This window comes from Leptodactylus fuscus, chromosome 2 (genome assembly GCF_031893055.1).
Source record: "Leptodactylus fuscus isolate aLepFus1 chromosome 2, aLepFus1.hap2, whole genome shotgun sequence".
In the NCBI taxonomy this organism is placed as follows: Eukaryota; Metazoa; Chordata; class Amphibia; order Anura; family Leptodactylidae; genus Leptodactylus; species Leptodactylus fuscus.
The window spans coordinates 21,714,753-21,732,407 of NC_134266.1; the positions used below are offsets into that span (position 1 = coordinate 21,714,753).

At 44.8% G+C, this 17,655-nt stretch overlaps 1 protein-coding gene across 7 annotated transcripts in view; it reads left to right on the forward strand.

Moving 5' to 3' along the window:
* Positions 1 to 17,655, forward strand: part of TIAM1 (TIAM Rac1 associated GEF 1) — a 216,644-nt gene that overhangs the window by 185,380 nt on the left and 13,609 nt on the right. For 6 of the 7 annotated variants that reach the window (XM_075263432.1, XM_075263435.1, XM_075263433.1 and 3 more), the window contains 5 exons: positions 11,303 to 11,482; positions 11,628 to 11,696; positions 13,733 to 13,858; positions 14,296 to 14,404; positions 17,466 to 17,645. In XM_075263432.1, coding sequence (XP_075119533.1) covers positions 11,303 to 11,482; positions 11,628 to 11,696; positions 13,733 to 13,858; positions 14,296 to 14,404; positions 17,466 to 17,645 — 664 coding nt within the window. Of the gene's footprint in view, positions 1 to 559; positions 1,141 to 11,302; positions 11,483 to 11,627; positions 11,697 to 13,732; positions 13,859 to 14,295; positions 14,405 to 17,465; positions 17,646 to 17,655 lie in introns of those variants that run through there. The other variant, XM_075263437.1, reaches the window with a different exon arrangement.

The following is a 17,655-nucleotide window of genomic DNA, read 5'->3' on the forward strand; positions in this document are numbered from 1 at the left end:
TCACTGCACACATTTGTATAAAACAAAGGCTCCGCCCACAATGAGCTGCTCAGCACTGTAAACTTTGGTGTCCTTTCAAATGCACCATTGGTCCCCAAGGCAATCCCTATATTTTTCCTCCCTCTCTCATATTGATGTATAATCTATGATATTGAGAGATCACAGCACACAGACATTTTATAAAACAAATGCCCCGCCCACAATGAGCTGCTCAGCATTGTAAACCTTGGAGACATTTCAAATGCACTTCTGGTCCCCATTACAATCCCTATATCTTTCCTGCCTCCCTATATCTTTCCTGCCTCCCTTATATTGATGTACAGTCTGTGATATTGAGGGATCAATACAGTTTTATAAAACTGTGGCCCCGCCCACAACAAGGTGCTCAGCATTGTAAACCTTGGTGACATTTTAAATGCCTTATTGATTCCCCCATCACAATCCTGACGGAAGTTGACCTTGTTTCTTCGTCCTGATGTCGGATAGGAAAGGCTTCATTTGTTTGGATACCCTATATAGTAAAAAAAAAAAAAAAAAAATCTTCTCCCCAAAAAGGGATCACAGCCTAATATGTATGGCGGTAATTTGGGTTGGAGAAGATTGGGCTCTGGTTCCCACACATATAGGAAGCGGTGTGCATTTAGCTTTGTGTAATTGTACTAATGACATGTTACTTTATATGGCTCCCCAGCATTTTTAGCTTGTTCCAGCCTTAGCAGTAAATGCAATGCTATCTGCTCCGTCACCGAGGGGGGCCTATGCTGCACATTGATGGCTGGCACTGACAGGCAGTCACCCGTCTGGCTGATAAATAAAGCCTCCTTCTTTTTTTTTATGCCCCCCCTTCTGGAGAGTATAAGCTCATTCCTCATCTGTAGCTCTCGAGATTCCCTAGAAGTAGTAATGACTCTCCTAAATAGAAGAATGTTCCCGTGCATGTAACCCACAATCTGCTGAGTGCAGCCGCAGGCGACATCAAGTTGTATCATGCCTGCCGCACCTACCCGGAGCTGCCAGGAGGCTCCACATTGTAGGATCGCATCCTCTGCCCTGTCCTGGCTGCTGCTCATTTTATATCCGGCGGTGGATCTCCACCAGAGCTGAAGGAGCCCAGACCATGGCCATATGATCCTGCCAAAGGTAACTCCCGGGGATCTCATTCAGGGTTTTTTTTTTTTTTTTCTATTTTTGGATTTTATTTTATTTTTGTCTTCGCTTTTGCATTCTTTTTTTTCTTTTACATAGCTTTTTGTATTTCCATAGAGAGAGATCTATGTAGCAGAGCTGACTGTGCTTTCACCCTTTAGGGGATGCTTTTGTAGGGATTTCAAAAACATAAGTTTCCCTGCAAAAACACACACATCTGACGCTTGGATATTGATTTTATTGATTGTGTTTGAGATTTTTTTACATATAGATAGCTAGCTATGTCTTTAACCCTGTATATCCTGCACTGCATTCGCTCTAACACTTGGTTGCAATTTATCTAGACCTGGAAGAACGTTGATCTAATGACTTTGTCCATCTTGACCGAAGGTTTTGGCTCCTGCAAACCTCATTTATTTTGCTCTTTCTTGTCGGGGAAATCTCTTAATCTTTCTATGTAATATTTAAGCCTTTTCCTGCCAGCTTCTGATCTCCCCTCCAGCGAGGTGACGTAAAGGACAGGTTTATGTGAATACAAAAACTTAGAGAAAATTCAAAACATCTCAAGGAGATAGATCGGAATATTTCATAATGAGTCTTTGCCCCCGGGGGGACTTGTGAGATTGACAGGTTAGTGAAGTCAGCGCTGCCATAGATACACCGATCCTTCAGCTGAAATGCAATGTATAGGCTAAAATTATCCAGGTGTAGATGTTCCCTATAGAAGCGGGGGCGGCCTGACCATTCATGGCCATTCGGGCAGTGTATGGGGGACCTTGGTCAAGGGACCAAGACTCGCAGAATTTGCAAATGAGTGCTTTAGGTGTTTTGTGTGCTCGTGATCTTTAATGGCAGGGGGTGCAGCTCAAGCCCCTTCCTTTTTTTACAACATATCTGAGGATCTCCTGGATGTGATAGTTTTTGTCTTCGAGTATATAATCTGCTTGTCTATGAATCCTGCTGAGTTCTTAAGGTTAGTGCCCAGGTCCTGTGTCATCAGCTGATGTAATGGAAGAAGTAATGTGTGAATAGTTCCCAGGGAACCGGTACAGACATGTGTGAAGGGGAGGAATGTTTTTGTTGTATTACTAGACAGAATCACTTCTGCTTTGAAGTGTAAGATCAGTTACTGTACACACTGGCCTGACCCCTGAGTATTAGTCTTATAGAAACCTGCGGCACATCCATCTTCTGCAGAATATAATCCATCATGACTGGTCACGAACATAACTAATGAGACCATATCCACCCCTAAGGGGTATCCCTACCACAGTACGGTAATGGAGAACCACTTTTTGGTCTGTGGTGGTCTTGACACGATCATTCACTTGGCTGGGAGCACCATTGTGCAAAAAACTGAGGGTGCAGCTCTTAAAGTTCCTTTATTCTCAAAATCCGTGGGACTTGACCTCTTCGTCTTCACTTGAGATTGTAAGATGCTTTCAGAGAGAATTTATTGGTAATGATCGGACTTATGGATGATGTAAAGCACATTGATATCCTATAAGTCCAATGTGAGATATCCATGCTTTACCTGCAGGGCCCATGGGAGTTGGCCCACTAGGGTAGATACTGGTGAGAGGCCTCAAAGTCTGGGGTTTCCTTAAGCTATGGGTAAAACCCCTAGGAGAAAACCATCCAAAATTGCTTTACAATGTTGTCTTCTATGGAGTGGTCTTCTCTAAGATGATGGCTTTTATGGTAGAGATGAAGAACGGTCACAGAAAATCTGTTCTGAGGGAGTTGTTTTAAAGTGTTGGTGTATGGAGAGGTTTTACCGTACAACGAATAGGTAGCGATTACTATTTACTTCTATTAAAGGGGTATTCGGCGTAATTTGTTAACCCTATACTAGATCGGTGGGTCACTGGATCGTGAATGGAGAAGCTTGGATGTGATGGTCGTGGAGACCACCAATGCACATCATATGGGTCCAGTTATATGTTAAACGCCCAACTTTTTGGGCACAGACATTTGGAACCCCAAACAATCCAGGTGGGTTTATGCTACTTTATCTATTGGCTCCGATTTTCTATAATAGAGAAGGACCATCAGTACTACTGCTAAAACGGACGACTCCGCTTTGCATTCTCTGTTGGGTTTCCGACAACGAAGACTCCCCCATTCAATGGTCAAGACATGTAAAACCCTCCCAGTTGTTAAACAATGAATGTGTTGAGAGATAAAACCCCTATACGGTATATCAGGATTTCCTATACACAGGTCGACTTCGATGATCCAGTTTTGGAAACCTGATGGGGTAAGATCCAGGCCCTTTATTAATTCCTTGTTACTTCCAGAGAAGGTTTCCAAGAACATCTGGTGGTGGTGTCCTGTGCCGTGCCGTTTGGCTCAAAGCTGGGTTCTTACTGGCATTGTGTAGAAAACATGGAAGGCCATCAGTCACACTACTCTGCATCTCTAGATCAAGCAATAGAACTTTTGTGGTTTCACTTAGACCTTTATTAGGCGTATCTTTTTAAGGAACACAAAACCAACTTAAGTCGGAGGCAACACGTGGTACACAAGTGGTTTCACGATCAGGAAACCGAACATCTGGTGAACGTTGAGGAACTAAGCATCCAAGCAGGAAACCCAAATACAGAGGCCTAGACTTTCAGAGGACATCAACGATTTTAAGAAGCCCTTATCTTTGGAAGCCACCTCCTTAAAGTTGCCTTCATAGGTTGTTGACCTGTTTCCTTCTTCTGGTGAATCAGTGCAGAAATAGCATTCAGGAAGCCACCAGAGACCATTGTCTAGTTCTGAAGGAAGTTTACAGAGACTTAAGGAGATGCAGTATCTTCACCGAGAAGGTGGCATTACATGGACTCCTCTCCCGTCTCTGCACAGTTCTGAGTTCTTCTCTCCAACATCTTAAGGTAGCCAGGTGTTGTGCCGCGATGTTTTCCGCAGCCTAGAGAAAAGAGGATTACAGGTTAGGAAGCCATGATTACTGGGGATTGCTGTTGTTTTTTCCTCAGAACAAAGAGGAAATAATAGGACGGGGAAGAGCAGAATGACCGATGTGTCGGAAAGAAATGATCTGTGATTGATCAATTACGACTATGATGGATAACCTGAAGAAGGACTGAATGGAATTTATTTTCTTTTTTTTTCAGGATAGTTTCTTTTCCCTGTCGTACCTAAGACGGTTAGAGGAGCTATAACATGTAGCTTGGGTTATGCCGAGCCTCCTCGCTCCTTCTTGGCTCTCAGCTTTGAGGTGTAGGCCTGAGACAGCTTGGTTGCTAGGCCCTAGCTGCTGACAACCATGAATGGCTTTACTCATTAGGTCATATCTCTTTAGCAGTTGTCTCTGACTTGGAGTATTTTGCTGTTTTTTCTTTGAAGGCAGATTGGCATTGTGCAGACGGAAGGAGAGACTCGGCTTGGCAGTCGTTACGCCATAACATTGTTGATCTTGGTCTGTTGTTGTTTTTCTAGGTGGATACGGGTCTAAATGTGGATTATTTCTCCGAATATTCCCTTATACGTTTACATATAGTCTCCACATTGACCAGTCCCTGTAAGTAGGGGTTCCCCTTTAATAATGGATAAAAGGGTGTCCTGTTGCTGGAGCACCAGTGACCACCTGGCAGATGTAGTACATAGACAATGGACTTTATAGTCAAGTCCTAGTGTGGCTAAGTGGTGGATATCCTTAAAGGGGTTGTCCCATCACAAGGATCCTATCTATAATGCTTGTTAATGTGGATGTAAGACTTTTCCTAAATACATTGCTTCAGCAAAACTGCTTTGTTTGTCCACTATCTTACTTTATTCAATTCTTTGTGGCCAAAGCCCTGACTTAGCTGTTCATGAGTCAAGTGTTGCTGCTGCCTGTACTTCATAGTCCAATATGGGTGGGCGGAACTACACACGAATTTGGGGGTGGAGCTAAACGGCAGGTTGCATGTGAAACCCCGCCCACCAAATGATGCAAGCAACCAGGAAGAAAGAAGATTTTACAGCAGTAAAGACTGGTGAGTATGCGACGTGGGAATACCCCTTTAATGATGGGTTATTAATGTCAAATATGTGGGGGTCTGACACCCAGCACCCTGGCTGATCAGCATTTTGAAGATGCCCCAACTCTTGGACAAGCATTGCTTCCTCCTCTTAGGTCAGTGACGGCAAGTTCATTGGTCATGTTGAAGCTTTAATTTGTCCAGGTGCCTCCGCCCCCTTTAAGCTTCTGATCGGCGGGGTGTCAGAACTCCATTGACCATTTACTGATGACCTGGTGTCCTACGGATAGTTCCTTTAGTATTGTAATTCAGGAAAACCCTTTTACTCCTTGGGTCCTGTGCACATGACGTGCTCTGTTCTGTCCCTTAAACTCTGTAGCATGCCTCATCCAGCTCCATGACAATGGAACGGAGTGGACCCTCTCCAATAAAGTCAATGTCATCCCAATGCATTCCACTACAAAAATCAGAACCCTCTTGTGTATGAGGCCTTAGGTTTTCCTTATAGACATCCCCTTTAAGTCTACCCACGTTACACAATGCAAACCTCATTGCAAGTTTTTATATTTTGACTACTGAAGGACTCTGCGGCCGGAACGGTTCACATTTCTATCCATTATATCCCATTTTACGCGACAGTCGTCGTTGATAAGAGTAAAGTTATTGTATTTGAAGTGCCGACCATGTTGTGTATAAAATCAGTGTCAACTTTTATCGCATTGAGAAAATACACTGCTGCTCATAATACCAGACTAGGGAAGTAATAACCCAGTCTGCACCAGTTGTTTTTGTATGGCTCTGTTTGCACCATGCTTTTTTTCACAGGTTTTAAAAACCAGTGCAATTGAAGTGGTACCATTTTCAGTCCACCTGTAGTCTCCTCAGATTGACCCCCACAAAATCAAATTTGAAGGATGGGGATGGAGGGGTTAATAAATATAGCGTGCAGACAGGTATAATGCAACAGTTGAGCAGTACCTGTTATTGTCCATCAGTTAGGGTGGCGCTGTTTCGGGAAGCCATGCTTTTGCGGTTGCATGAGATTTGTTATTTTAGTTTTTTCTCCCCCTTTTTGTGTAGTTTTCTTTGAGCCATGGACTTCTCCCTTACAATGCAGGGAATGCTATGCTCCAGAATGTACATTTGGGCTTGGTCTACACAGTGGGCTATAGACACATCGACCAAACAAGAATTGCATTGTCGTGCTGTATTCAATGGTCACATAAACACAAACACAAAATTTGCAAGAACCTGATGGGTTACTAACAATTTTGTTTTTGAGTCACAATTAGGGTTGAGCCGATCTTGAGATTTCAGGATCGTTTTTAAAATCAGATTTCCGATTATTTTTCATTTGAACCCGATCCCAATGCAAGTCAATGGGAATTTTTAAAAAATCGAAGATCGGATTTTAAAAACTATCCTATTCACTACACAGCATGGAGTCTAAAAATTGAACGCTTTAATTTAGACTCCACGCTGTGTAGTGATTGAAAAAAACTCCTCTGGCTACTTAGCCCCCCCTGGTGTCCACTTACCTGCACAGAAGCGCTGCCGCTGGTCCGACCCCTGCTGTTCTCTCTCCTCTTCTCTCCTCGCTTCCCCCGCCTCCCAGGTTAGGGTCACAAACCTAGGAAGAAGGCGGGGCTTGTGGCTTAGAGTGTGGGCAGGTACAGGGCAGGGAGATGTGAATGCTTCCCTTCCAATACCCACCCACACTCTCCTAAGCCACAAGCCCAACCTTCTTCCTAGGTCTGTAACACTAACCTGGGAGGCGGGAGCAGCAAGGCGCGGGGACCGAACCAGCAGCGATCTGTGCAGGTAAGTGTTAGCTACTAGAGATGTTAGTTAGTCTCCCATTAGAATGAATGGGCGCAGGGGGTTAAGCGGCCGGACGCCGGCACAGGTTGTGTGCCGGCTGCATCCATTCATTCCTATGGGACCTAGCTAACAGTGTTAGCTTTTCTCACAATGCTTGGCCAGTAGCAAAGCGTGGGAAATAAATTCCGACCTCGATCCCGCCTAAAAAGATCAGGATCAGACTTCCGATCGTGAAATCTACTCTATCGCTGATCGGAATCCGATCTTTTCCGATCCCGATAGCTCAACCCTAGTCACAATGCGACCACATTCAGTTCAAGTACAATGAAGGCAGTGTGACCCTGCGATCTTCGGCCTGTGCAAGGTTGTAGCACGGTCTTATCGAGTCTGGTCATTTTTGTAGCACAGAAAAGGAGACCATGAACTTGAATATTTTTGGTTCTTTTTTTTTTTTTTTTTTTCTTTTTTAGCCACTTGTAAAAACACTCAGAACAGTAAAGAAGTTGACATCAAGATTAGTGGCCACTTTTTTCATGAACAACATACAAATCCATTAATTTCAATTAATTTATTCATACTGTATGTCCTTTTGTTCTCATGGACTATCGGTGGATTAAAAAAAAAAAAAAAAAATTGCACCTGTCCGCCCAATGTGGATGTGTGAATGAAGCCCAAAGATATTGTATCATGAGAATCTAAATGTTGTGTCAGGCTCTTACATCCAAGACAAACAGCTGATTTTTGCCCATAGAGCACAAGGTTCAAGGCCACGTGTTGTGGAAATGTACCGATTTTGACCATCATGGGAGAAAATACTGCAGTTTTCATCCGTAGGCGACCCCTCTCGCAGAAGTTTTTAGCCTTGTTTTCTCAGCATGTGTCCTTACTCTGCGGTATGACATGGTAGTCGCTAAAATGACTCCATGGACAACTTGAGTCCATCAGAACCGGATCTTGCCTTTTATAGGTTTGAAGAGGGGATCTGAGATGTAGAATCGCCCATACAGAGAAAACTAAAACTGCCTAAGACTTTAGGTTATGGCCCACTACCAACAAAAAACATCTAACTGGTCAAAACTTTGACAGATTGTTCGTTGCTGATAAATTTTCCCTTTTGGGCCAACATTTTTCTCATGTCTACGGTCTGCTCCATCTTTTGGTGCAGTACTTGTGGTGGGGACAACAATGGGGTCGGCCATTGCCAGTTGGAATTATTTATTACTAGATCTATGGATGCCACCAAATCCGTTGCGTGAGGTCAGCACAAGTCTAACGCGTCTCGGGGGCTTATAAGGCAAATTAGAAACCGTACAGGCCATTACCATTCCCCAGTTTTTTTTTTTGTTAGTTGATTCTTCCTAAGCCAAAGGTTTTGGAGAAGGTGTAGGCAGCGGTGGGCTGTCCCCAATAACCCCCTTAGAGTAGTTACTCTTAACAGGTTCCATTTTCTGACGTCAAAGCTCTTCAACTGGATGAGGTGACCCCGTTGCGTTCCACTAAGGTTTCCCCCACCTCCAAGTTCAATGCAATATATGTTTCTTTCCCCGTAGAACCGATTAACCAGCACGAACCTCTAAACAGGTCTCCGATGATTGCCGCCCTCCGCGGCGTTAATGCCTCCATTTCTTACAAGCCGGCTGCTCCTTTCTGAAGAACACCCTTCAGAGCCAATGTTTTCAGACTCAAGAAGCCAACATACTCGCTCGCCAACGCACCTCCGCATCGCCGACTCCGTGATTAACTGCGCATATTATATCATAAGCCAGTGTGAAAAGAGGAAGATTGCCGCGCCTACATGAAAGCCGACTCTTTATTCCGTCTCCGAACGCCATTATAATACTATAAAGAATTCCTCTTCGCATCTTTTTGAAATTTTTTTTTTTTTTTTTTCTCGCGTCGGATCCATTTGCAATTAAAATCGATGTCCTCGCAGATTCTGTTTACTGTATATTCCTTATGTGAGTTTCTGGGAGAAATTCTGCAATGTAGTTGCTAGGTGACTCTGTGCCTACACATCCTGATGAAGAGCGCCGGCGGGGGGGGGGGGGAAAGGGAGTCTGTACGAGGATGGCAAACGCCGTATATAGAACCCCCCCACACCCTATCCATCGCCCCTTTTTATGAAAAGTCGTTCATCCATTGTAATAAAAGGTGCAGGGAACACAATGGATGTGCACGGGAGCTTGCTGAGCCGATTTCTCGCCGGCTCCTGAATTGGCGTAATTGCTATGTGTGTTGGCAGATGTAACCGGGATCCGTGTAATCTTTCCCTTTTACAGCGGAGGGAAAATTGTGATGACACGGGTGTAATGAAACTCAAGGTTACCTAGTCGGACGTGATGTTGCTAGGTTATAGGCTTATTCTTTGGTGTAGCTCAAAAAAATTTGTAAAAATTTTTTATTTTCAATAGATATTTTGCAAGTAATCATTCTGCACAGTTTCCATGGACTTGCTATTTGGCAGCGGACGTGATACCTGCACATAGTGGCAGTCTTGTAATAAGTTCGGTTGTACGCCCCAGGATGGCCTATAGATTAAACCCCCGCCATCTTCATCCGACATCATTTGTTAGAGACATTATACTATTTATACTTTGACATGGCTGTTTTCTTTCCCGAAACGGCGCCACACCTGTCTGTGGGTTGGTTTTGTCATTACAGTGAACCGGGCTAAGCTGCAATACCGTTCATAACCTCTGGACAGGTGTGGCGCTGTTTCTGCTTGAAAGTAGTCATGTTTTTCTAATTCTGGAAATCTACACTCCATACCAAAAAATACCAATTTATACCACAATCTCAACCCCCCCCCCCCCCAATCTAATCCATCTCCCCTTTTTATGAAAAGTCATTCATCCAATCCGTAAGAAATTGGATTAATCTGTAAGATCCCAGTTTTTTATATAAATGTATGTTAGAAGATATAGAAAATGTACATCCTTGTTTAAAGGGATTGTTCAGAAATGTAAAATGCGATTGCTTTCTTCCAAAAAGAGCGTCGTCCCTTTACTCAGGTTGTAGGTGGTACTGCAGCTCCACTCTGTTCAAGTGAGGCTGAACTGCAATACCGCACACATCCTGTGGACAAGGGGGGCGCTGTTTGTGGAAATAAAGCAGCCGTGTGGTACAGATCTCAACATCATTTATGGAAGCTTGAGTACCAAGTTGATTACTCTTAGGGCCAAGGCACATTGGGTGTATTATGGTACCTGTGGCTACTCTTGACCCATACTGTACCTCCTTGTATCTCTGATTTTTGGATCTATACTGAAAAAATTTGGTGCATGAGTTCAGTACATGTCATATTGCCGGAGCGTCAGACCATGGCCCTTATAACTCCATTACATATACTATATTATCTAATCTATGACTTAGACATGACCATGGGCCTGTGACCTATAATAGACAATTTGGGAGCATTTATCAAGTCTTTAAGTGGTCCTGGAACTACTGTGAGGCGACCCGTCTGTGTCCGGAGCATTGGGCGAATCTCCCGAGCCCGGTGGCATATTCTATATGACATGGGCACTTTATATGCTGGTCATGTCACAGATATAGGCGCGACTGGCGCATATTGTTTCCACGTCGCAAAAAGGGGTATGCCATGCCCCAAAAGGGGATGGGGTTTTGATGAAGGGTCTCATGGGTTCTACTTACCAATAGGGTGTCATGCCACTAGGCTTTTATACAAGGCTCAAGTTGTGTTTTTTGGTTGGAGACAAATGGGTGTTAGGTTTAGTTCACATCGGGGGGGAGATGTCCATTCTTCTGCTCAATTGGAGGATAAGAAAAATTGCCTCTAAAACAGCAAACAGACCGCAAGGAACCCCATTGACTGGAACTGAAGTTGCCGGACAAAAAAGTTGGGTTTGCAGGAGATTTTTTTTTGTCCAGAGTCTCCGATGCAGATCAGTCAAATTCTAAGGCATCAAAAATAATTCACAAATGATAAGATTCCCCCCCCCCCCCCAAAAAAAACAAAACAACTATGTCTATGGTAATATAGGGGGAGGGGGCGCTGCCTTAGAGACTCCCCTTTGTTAACTCAAAGGGTTGTAATAGGGCCCATGACAGGAGACGGACTAGAGGAGACCACCCCCTTTACTATCTGTGCCTGTGATATGGTAATGAGGCAGTGTGTGCGATACAGACACTACTAATCCTATAGGATGTACATCCTATATCATCTGACAGACGGCCATGTAGCGGTATACATACATACGCACGCTGTGACCGGTGTAGGTACGGTATACGTGTCTATATAGATTCCTCTTGTGGCGGTGCATGTACCATATGTGCCATCCCGGCTTTGTAAAGTGACAACACGTTGCCTCCCGATCGCTTATATAACATCCCTCTCGTTGCAGAGCACAGAGCAGGTTGCAGCCTTTTGTCGCAGTCTCAATGAGATGAATTCTCCAGATTCTTGCCTGAGCCCCTCGGAATTCACCGGACCCCAGCTCGCGACCATGAGGCAATTAACAGACGCCGACAAACTGCGCAAGGTTATTTGCGAGCTGCTGGAGACGGAGCGCACCTATGTCAAGGTATTTGGCAGAGCTGAGTGTTAGGAATGGATCTGCCTGTGTGCCGGAGCCGCTCGGCGAGCGATGGAGAGCCGTTTAACCCTTTCCATCGTGTGCGGCCAGCTGTGATTTGTGGAGACTAATCCAAGTCTTTCTCTTCGCTCAGGACCTCAACTGTCTCATGGAACGATACCTTAAACCGTTGCAGAAGGAGACGTTTCTCACACAAGACGAGGTATCGTAATCCTGTTATCTCACCTGTACAAGTAGATTTTATTATTCTAGTTTATTGGATAGTTTGGTGTTACTTTATTATACAGGCCGGGGGAAATTCTGTAAATAGTTTGTCTGAGCGTCAAATCCTGATGTTACACCCGGACCATTGTACTAGCGAGACACCGCTATATTGTTATCACTATTCTTAGATGTAATAGAACCTTATAATTACTGCAGAAGATCGCAAAACACGCCTCAGCTGCTGCAGATTGTCACAATAGGCACCTCTCCTCCTTCAAAACATAATAGACACTTCAGCTTCTGTGCAACATCACAATACACACCTCAGCTGCTGCAGAACCTCATAATACACACCTCAGCTGCTGCAGAACATCATAATACACACCTCAGCTGCTGCAGAACATCATAATACACACCTCAGCTCCTGCAGAACATCATAATACACACCTCAGCTGCTGCAGAACACCATAATACACACCTCTACTTCTACAGAACATCATAATACACACCTCAGCTGCTGCAGAACATCATAATACACACCTCAGCTGCTGCAGAACATCATAATACACACCTGCTGCTGCAGAACATCATAATACACACCTAAGCTGCTGCAGAACCTCATAATACACACCTCAGTTGCTGCAGAACATCATCATACACACCTCAGCTGCTGCAGAACATCATAATACACACCTGCTGCTGCAGAACATCATAATGCACACCTGCTGCTGCAGAACATCATAATACACACCTCAGCTGCTGCAGAACATCATAATACACACCTGCTGCTGCAGAACATCATAATACACACCTGCTGCTGCAGAACATCATAATACACACCTCAGCTGCTGCAGAACATCATAATACACACCTGCTGCTGCAGAACATCATAATACACACCTCAGCTGCTGCAGAACATCATAACACACACCTGCTGCTGCAGAACATCATAACACACACCTGCTGCTGCAGAACATCATAATACACACCTCAGCTGCTGCAGAACATCATAATACACACCTCAGCTGCTGCAGAACATCATAATACACACCTGCTGCTGCAGAACATCATAATACACACCTAAGCTGCTGCAGAACATCATAATACACACCTCAGTTGCTGCAGAACCTCATAATACACACTTCAGCTGCTGCAAAACATCATTATACACACCTCAGCTGCTGCAGAACATCATAATGCACACCTCAGCTGCTGCAGAACATCATAATACACACCTCAGCTGCTGCAGAACCTCATAATACACACCTCAGCTGCTGCAGAACATCATAATATACACCTCAGTTGCTGCAGAACCTCATAATACACACCTCAGCTGCTGCAAAACATCATAATACACACCTCAGCTGCTGCAGAACATCATAATACACACCTGCTGCTGCAGAACATCATAATACACACCTCAGCTGCTGCAGAACATCATCATACACACCTCAGCTGCTGCAGAACACCATAATACACACCTCAGCTCCTGCAGAACATCATCATACACACCTCAGCTGCTGCATATCATAAAGGAGTTGTCCAGGATTAAAGAAACCTGTCTGTTTTCTTCTAGAAGTTGTCACACCTGACCTCGGGTTATGTGGTATTGTAGCTCATTCTCCATTCACTTCAATGTAATGCCAAACACAACCTGCTGGACAGGTGGGGCGCTGTTCTGGAATTTCACAGCAGTGTTTTTCTAATCCTGGACAACTGACCCACCTAATGCACACTGCAGCTGCTGCAGAACGTCATAGTACAGACCTCAGCTGCTGCAGAATGTCTTCATAGCATTAATAGTGGACAGAAGTCTCCATTAGTTCTAGGCATGTGAAGTTATACTACTAGCCATAAACCTTCCATCAGAGTCCTCTGGACCCCTTGTTTTTTGCCCCCATTAATGACCTTCTAATGTGTTAGCTATCGGCATTGTCGGACAGCCCTCTATCTGTATATGGCCGGTGTAACACAGAAGCGACAATGGTCCCCTGTTTTTCTTATGCTTTTTTTTTTTTTTTTTCTTCCCTGCAGCTTGACGTGCTCTTTGGCAATCTGGTTGAGATGGTAGAATTTCAAGTAGAGTTCCTTAAGACTTTGGAAGACGGGGTCAGGCTGGTACCAGACCTGGAGAAACTTGAGAAAGTAGACCAATTCAAGGTAATGCGGGAGTTTCCCCTGTACTCTGAACTATGATCAAAAATTCTGACTTCTCTTTAATAGCTGCCTTATAGATGTTCCCCACATGTCTATGGGTTGTCTGCTATTGCAAAAAGGGAAACCGGAAGTACCCCGAATTCTCCCTGTGAATGTAGTGCCGATGCATGTGCCGGACCAGATCTCCATCCACTTCTATGGGGTTCTAGAGATTGCCGTCGCCCTGGCTGCCCCATAGAAGTGAATGGAGCTCCGGCCACACAAGTGCAGTAAAGAATTCAAGGGGGCTATTGTTCTCCTGATTGCAACCCCCATGATCTGACTCTTACCCCTATAAGTGACTGTAATGGCACAACCCCTTTAAGCATGGCTACCATAGACACATGGCCGTATACAGCAGTCCCTGGATCTGACCGATGGACGTTGATTCTGTTTTGCAGAAAGTCTTGTTTTCCCTGGGAGGATCTTTTCTGTATTACGCTGACCGCTTCAAGTTGTACAGTGCCTTCTGCGCCAGTCACACAAAGGTCCCGAAAGTATTAGTCAAAGGTAAGTCTGACACATAAAAAATTCAATTAAACTGTATTAAATATTGAACGTATGGCGCCCCGTGTCTACTGACCTATTGTACCCCTTCAATGTCTCTAGTTTAGAACCTGGTATGACGACGTTCAGACACCCATCTGTTTTCGGTGGCCGTGGGCCTCATTTATGGAAACCATCCAAGGCCTTGGTTCACAAGGCTTCAGGTTTCCATTAGAAACTGTTGTCTCCTAGACGACTCCTGCCCCCCAAAATAATGTAAACAGGAAAAAACTTGACTCTGTGGTCCCTAGCAAACAATGAGATATTCACTGCTATGGGCAACAATCTGATTCACTTGAATGGGCCTGAGCTGCAGTACCAGACTCCACCACTCTAACAAGTATGGACGCCATGTCCGATAAACAATGAAGGGGACGCACCAGCACCCGTTTCATTCAGCTGATCAGCAGAGGTGCTAGAAGTGGGGCCTACACCAATCTGATATTGATGGCCCTTCATTTCTGGCGAGCAAGGCATAAAAAGTCACATTATTTGCACCAATTCTCGCCACTTTTCCAACAATTCTGGTGTAGATCTCCCTGCAGGTGAAGCACACGACAATGCAAATGGAAATTGATATCTAATATGTCACAAATACATAATCACATTCAGTTTCCAAGATTATGGACCCATCTAAAGCCGTATTCACACTTGTATGACGTGGGTCATGGTTTCCACGAGCGTGGCAAAAAAGCCTGAAAATTGGCTTGCTTGGACAATACAACCAATCAGAAATCCGCTTACATTGCTCCAATGGCTTTGGGAAAATGAAAGCAGCTCTGTGATTGGTTGCAATGGGCAACCATCGTTCCCCTGTGCCTTTAATGACCTCGTAGCCGGGGCTCTTTGTGCGTCTTCCAGGCCCGGTTTTTATCACATTAGCACAATGAGTGGGAGAAGCAGCAGATGAGGCTTATTTTTATGTGGCATTAAATATTAAAAGGCCACTTTGTGTCTCCAGGTTTTTACGGAGCCCTCTAAATGCCAACGTGACGATTAGTTAGAACATCTGCTTATTTACAGTGTAAATGGAGGCCGGCGCGGCTCTCAGGACATTAATAATACACTCGCTGACACACGCAAGAAAAAATAATCGTCCTGGAGATCCTATCAGCAGATTCTACACAAATACGAAGGGTTAATGATGGCGCCGGCAGCTGCTCAGTTTCACCTTACAAAACAGAAAGGCCTACGAGACCTGCAGCCAAAATTGTTGTCATTGGTGTCTTATTGACTTGATGAGAAATCAGTTTTTTGGTTTTGTAGCGTGGCCATTAGTGACCCTTTACTGAGCATCCCTTTCAAAGGTGACAACCAATATGGCCAGGTTTACATGGGATCCTCTACAATGAGGTTTTTCAGATTGGTGAGCGTCCAACTCCTGACAATGCTGCAACTGAAGGAGTCACTTAGCGCCATACTTTGCTGTGGCTGTACCTGGTATTGCAACTCAATCCTATGAATATATCTGAGCTGGAGTTATGTTGTCTTCCAGGAGATGAGCACAATCTAGAGTTAGATTGTTATAGCTGTACCAGTACTTTCTACATTAGTCCCTTTTGAGACACTAACCTATCTATCTGCAGGGCTGGGGTGATATGCTGGGTCTGGTGACAGTAACCTATCTATCTGCAGGGCTGGGGTGATATGCTGGTTCTGGTGACTATAACCTATCTATCTGCAGGGCTGGGGTGATATGCTGGGTCTGGTGACAGTAACCTATCTATCTGCAGGGCTGGGGTGATATGCTGGGTCTGGTGACACTAACCTATCTATCTGCAGGGCTGGGGTGATATACTGGTTCTGGTGACACTAACCTATCTATCTGCAGGGCTGGGGTGATATGCTGGTTCTGGTGACAGTAACCTATCTATCTGCAGGGCTGGGGTGATATACTGGTTCTGGTGACACTAACCTATCTATCTGCAGGGCTGGGGTGATATACTGGTTCTGGTGACAGTAACCTATCTATCTGCAGGGCTGGGGTGATATACTGGTTCTGGTGACACTAACCTATCTATCTGCAGGGCTGGGGTGATATACTGGTTCTGGTGACACTAACCTATCTATCTGCAGGGCTGGGGTGATATACTGGTTCTGGTGACACTAACCTATCTGTCTGCAGGGCTGGGGTGATATACTGGTTCTGGTGACAGTAACCTATCTATCTGCAGGGCTGGGGTGATATACTGGTTCTGGTGACAGTAACCTATCTATCTGCAGGGCTGGGGTGATATACTGGTTCTGGTGACAGTAACCTATCTATCTGCAGGGCTGGGGTGATATGCTGGGTCTGGTGATACTAACCTATCTATCTGCAGGGCTGGGGTGATATACTGGTTCTGGTGACACTAACCTATCTATCTGCAGGGCTGGGGTGATATGCTGGTTCTGGTGACACTAACCTATCTATCTGCAGGGCTGGGGTGATATACTGGTTCTGGTGACAGTAACCTATCTATCTGCAGGCCTGGGATTATATACTGGTTCTGGTGTATTTTCTGCCCTCCATTCATTTCAATAATAATAATTTTAAAAAAAGTTACTGCCTCCCATTGAAATTGAGAGCAATTTCATACAGATTCCTACTTAAATCCAGCATCAAATTCCTACATGTGAACACTGTCTTACTTTGGTGCCAGAGACCCAGTTGCCCGGCTGTTTTGTCATTGCTCTGTCCCCTTAGTTTGGTGGCCCTGTAAATGCCCCCTCACTCGGAGATTATTTATGCTTCATTCGTGACCTATATTCCCGATTTCACAAGCATGGCCGCCTCTGCTGCTATAATGATGCCGGCGGCAGAATACATACAAGTGTGTATATAGGGCAGGCTGTAGATAAATGTGGCAGGCAGCAGCGGCGCCGATCCTCCAGGTCTTCCAGGATCAAAGGCGGATTTTATGTTTTAATTAGACCAAGGACATATTCCCTGGACGGTATAATCTTATTATCTCCCGTCTCCTCTTCCCCGATTCCCCAGACATCCCTTAATGTAATGTGTAATTGATCTCCTTTACCATTGCAGCGAAGACTGACCAGAATTTCAAAGCGTTTTTGGATGCTCAGAACCCGAAACAGCAGCACTCGTACACCCTGGAGTCCTACCTGATCAAACCCATCCAGCGCATCCTGAAATACCCGCTGCTTCTGAAGGAGCTGTATTCCCTGACCGATGCCGAGAGCGAGGAGCATTACCACCTTGATGGTAGGTCATC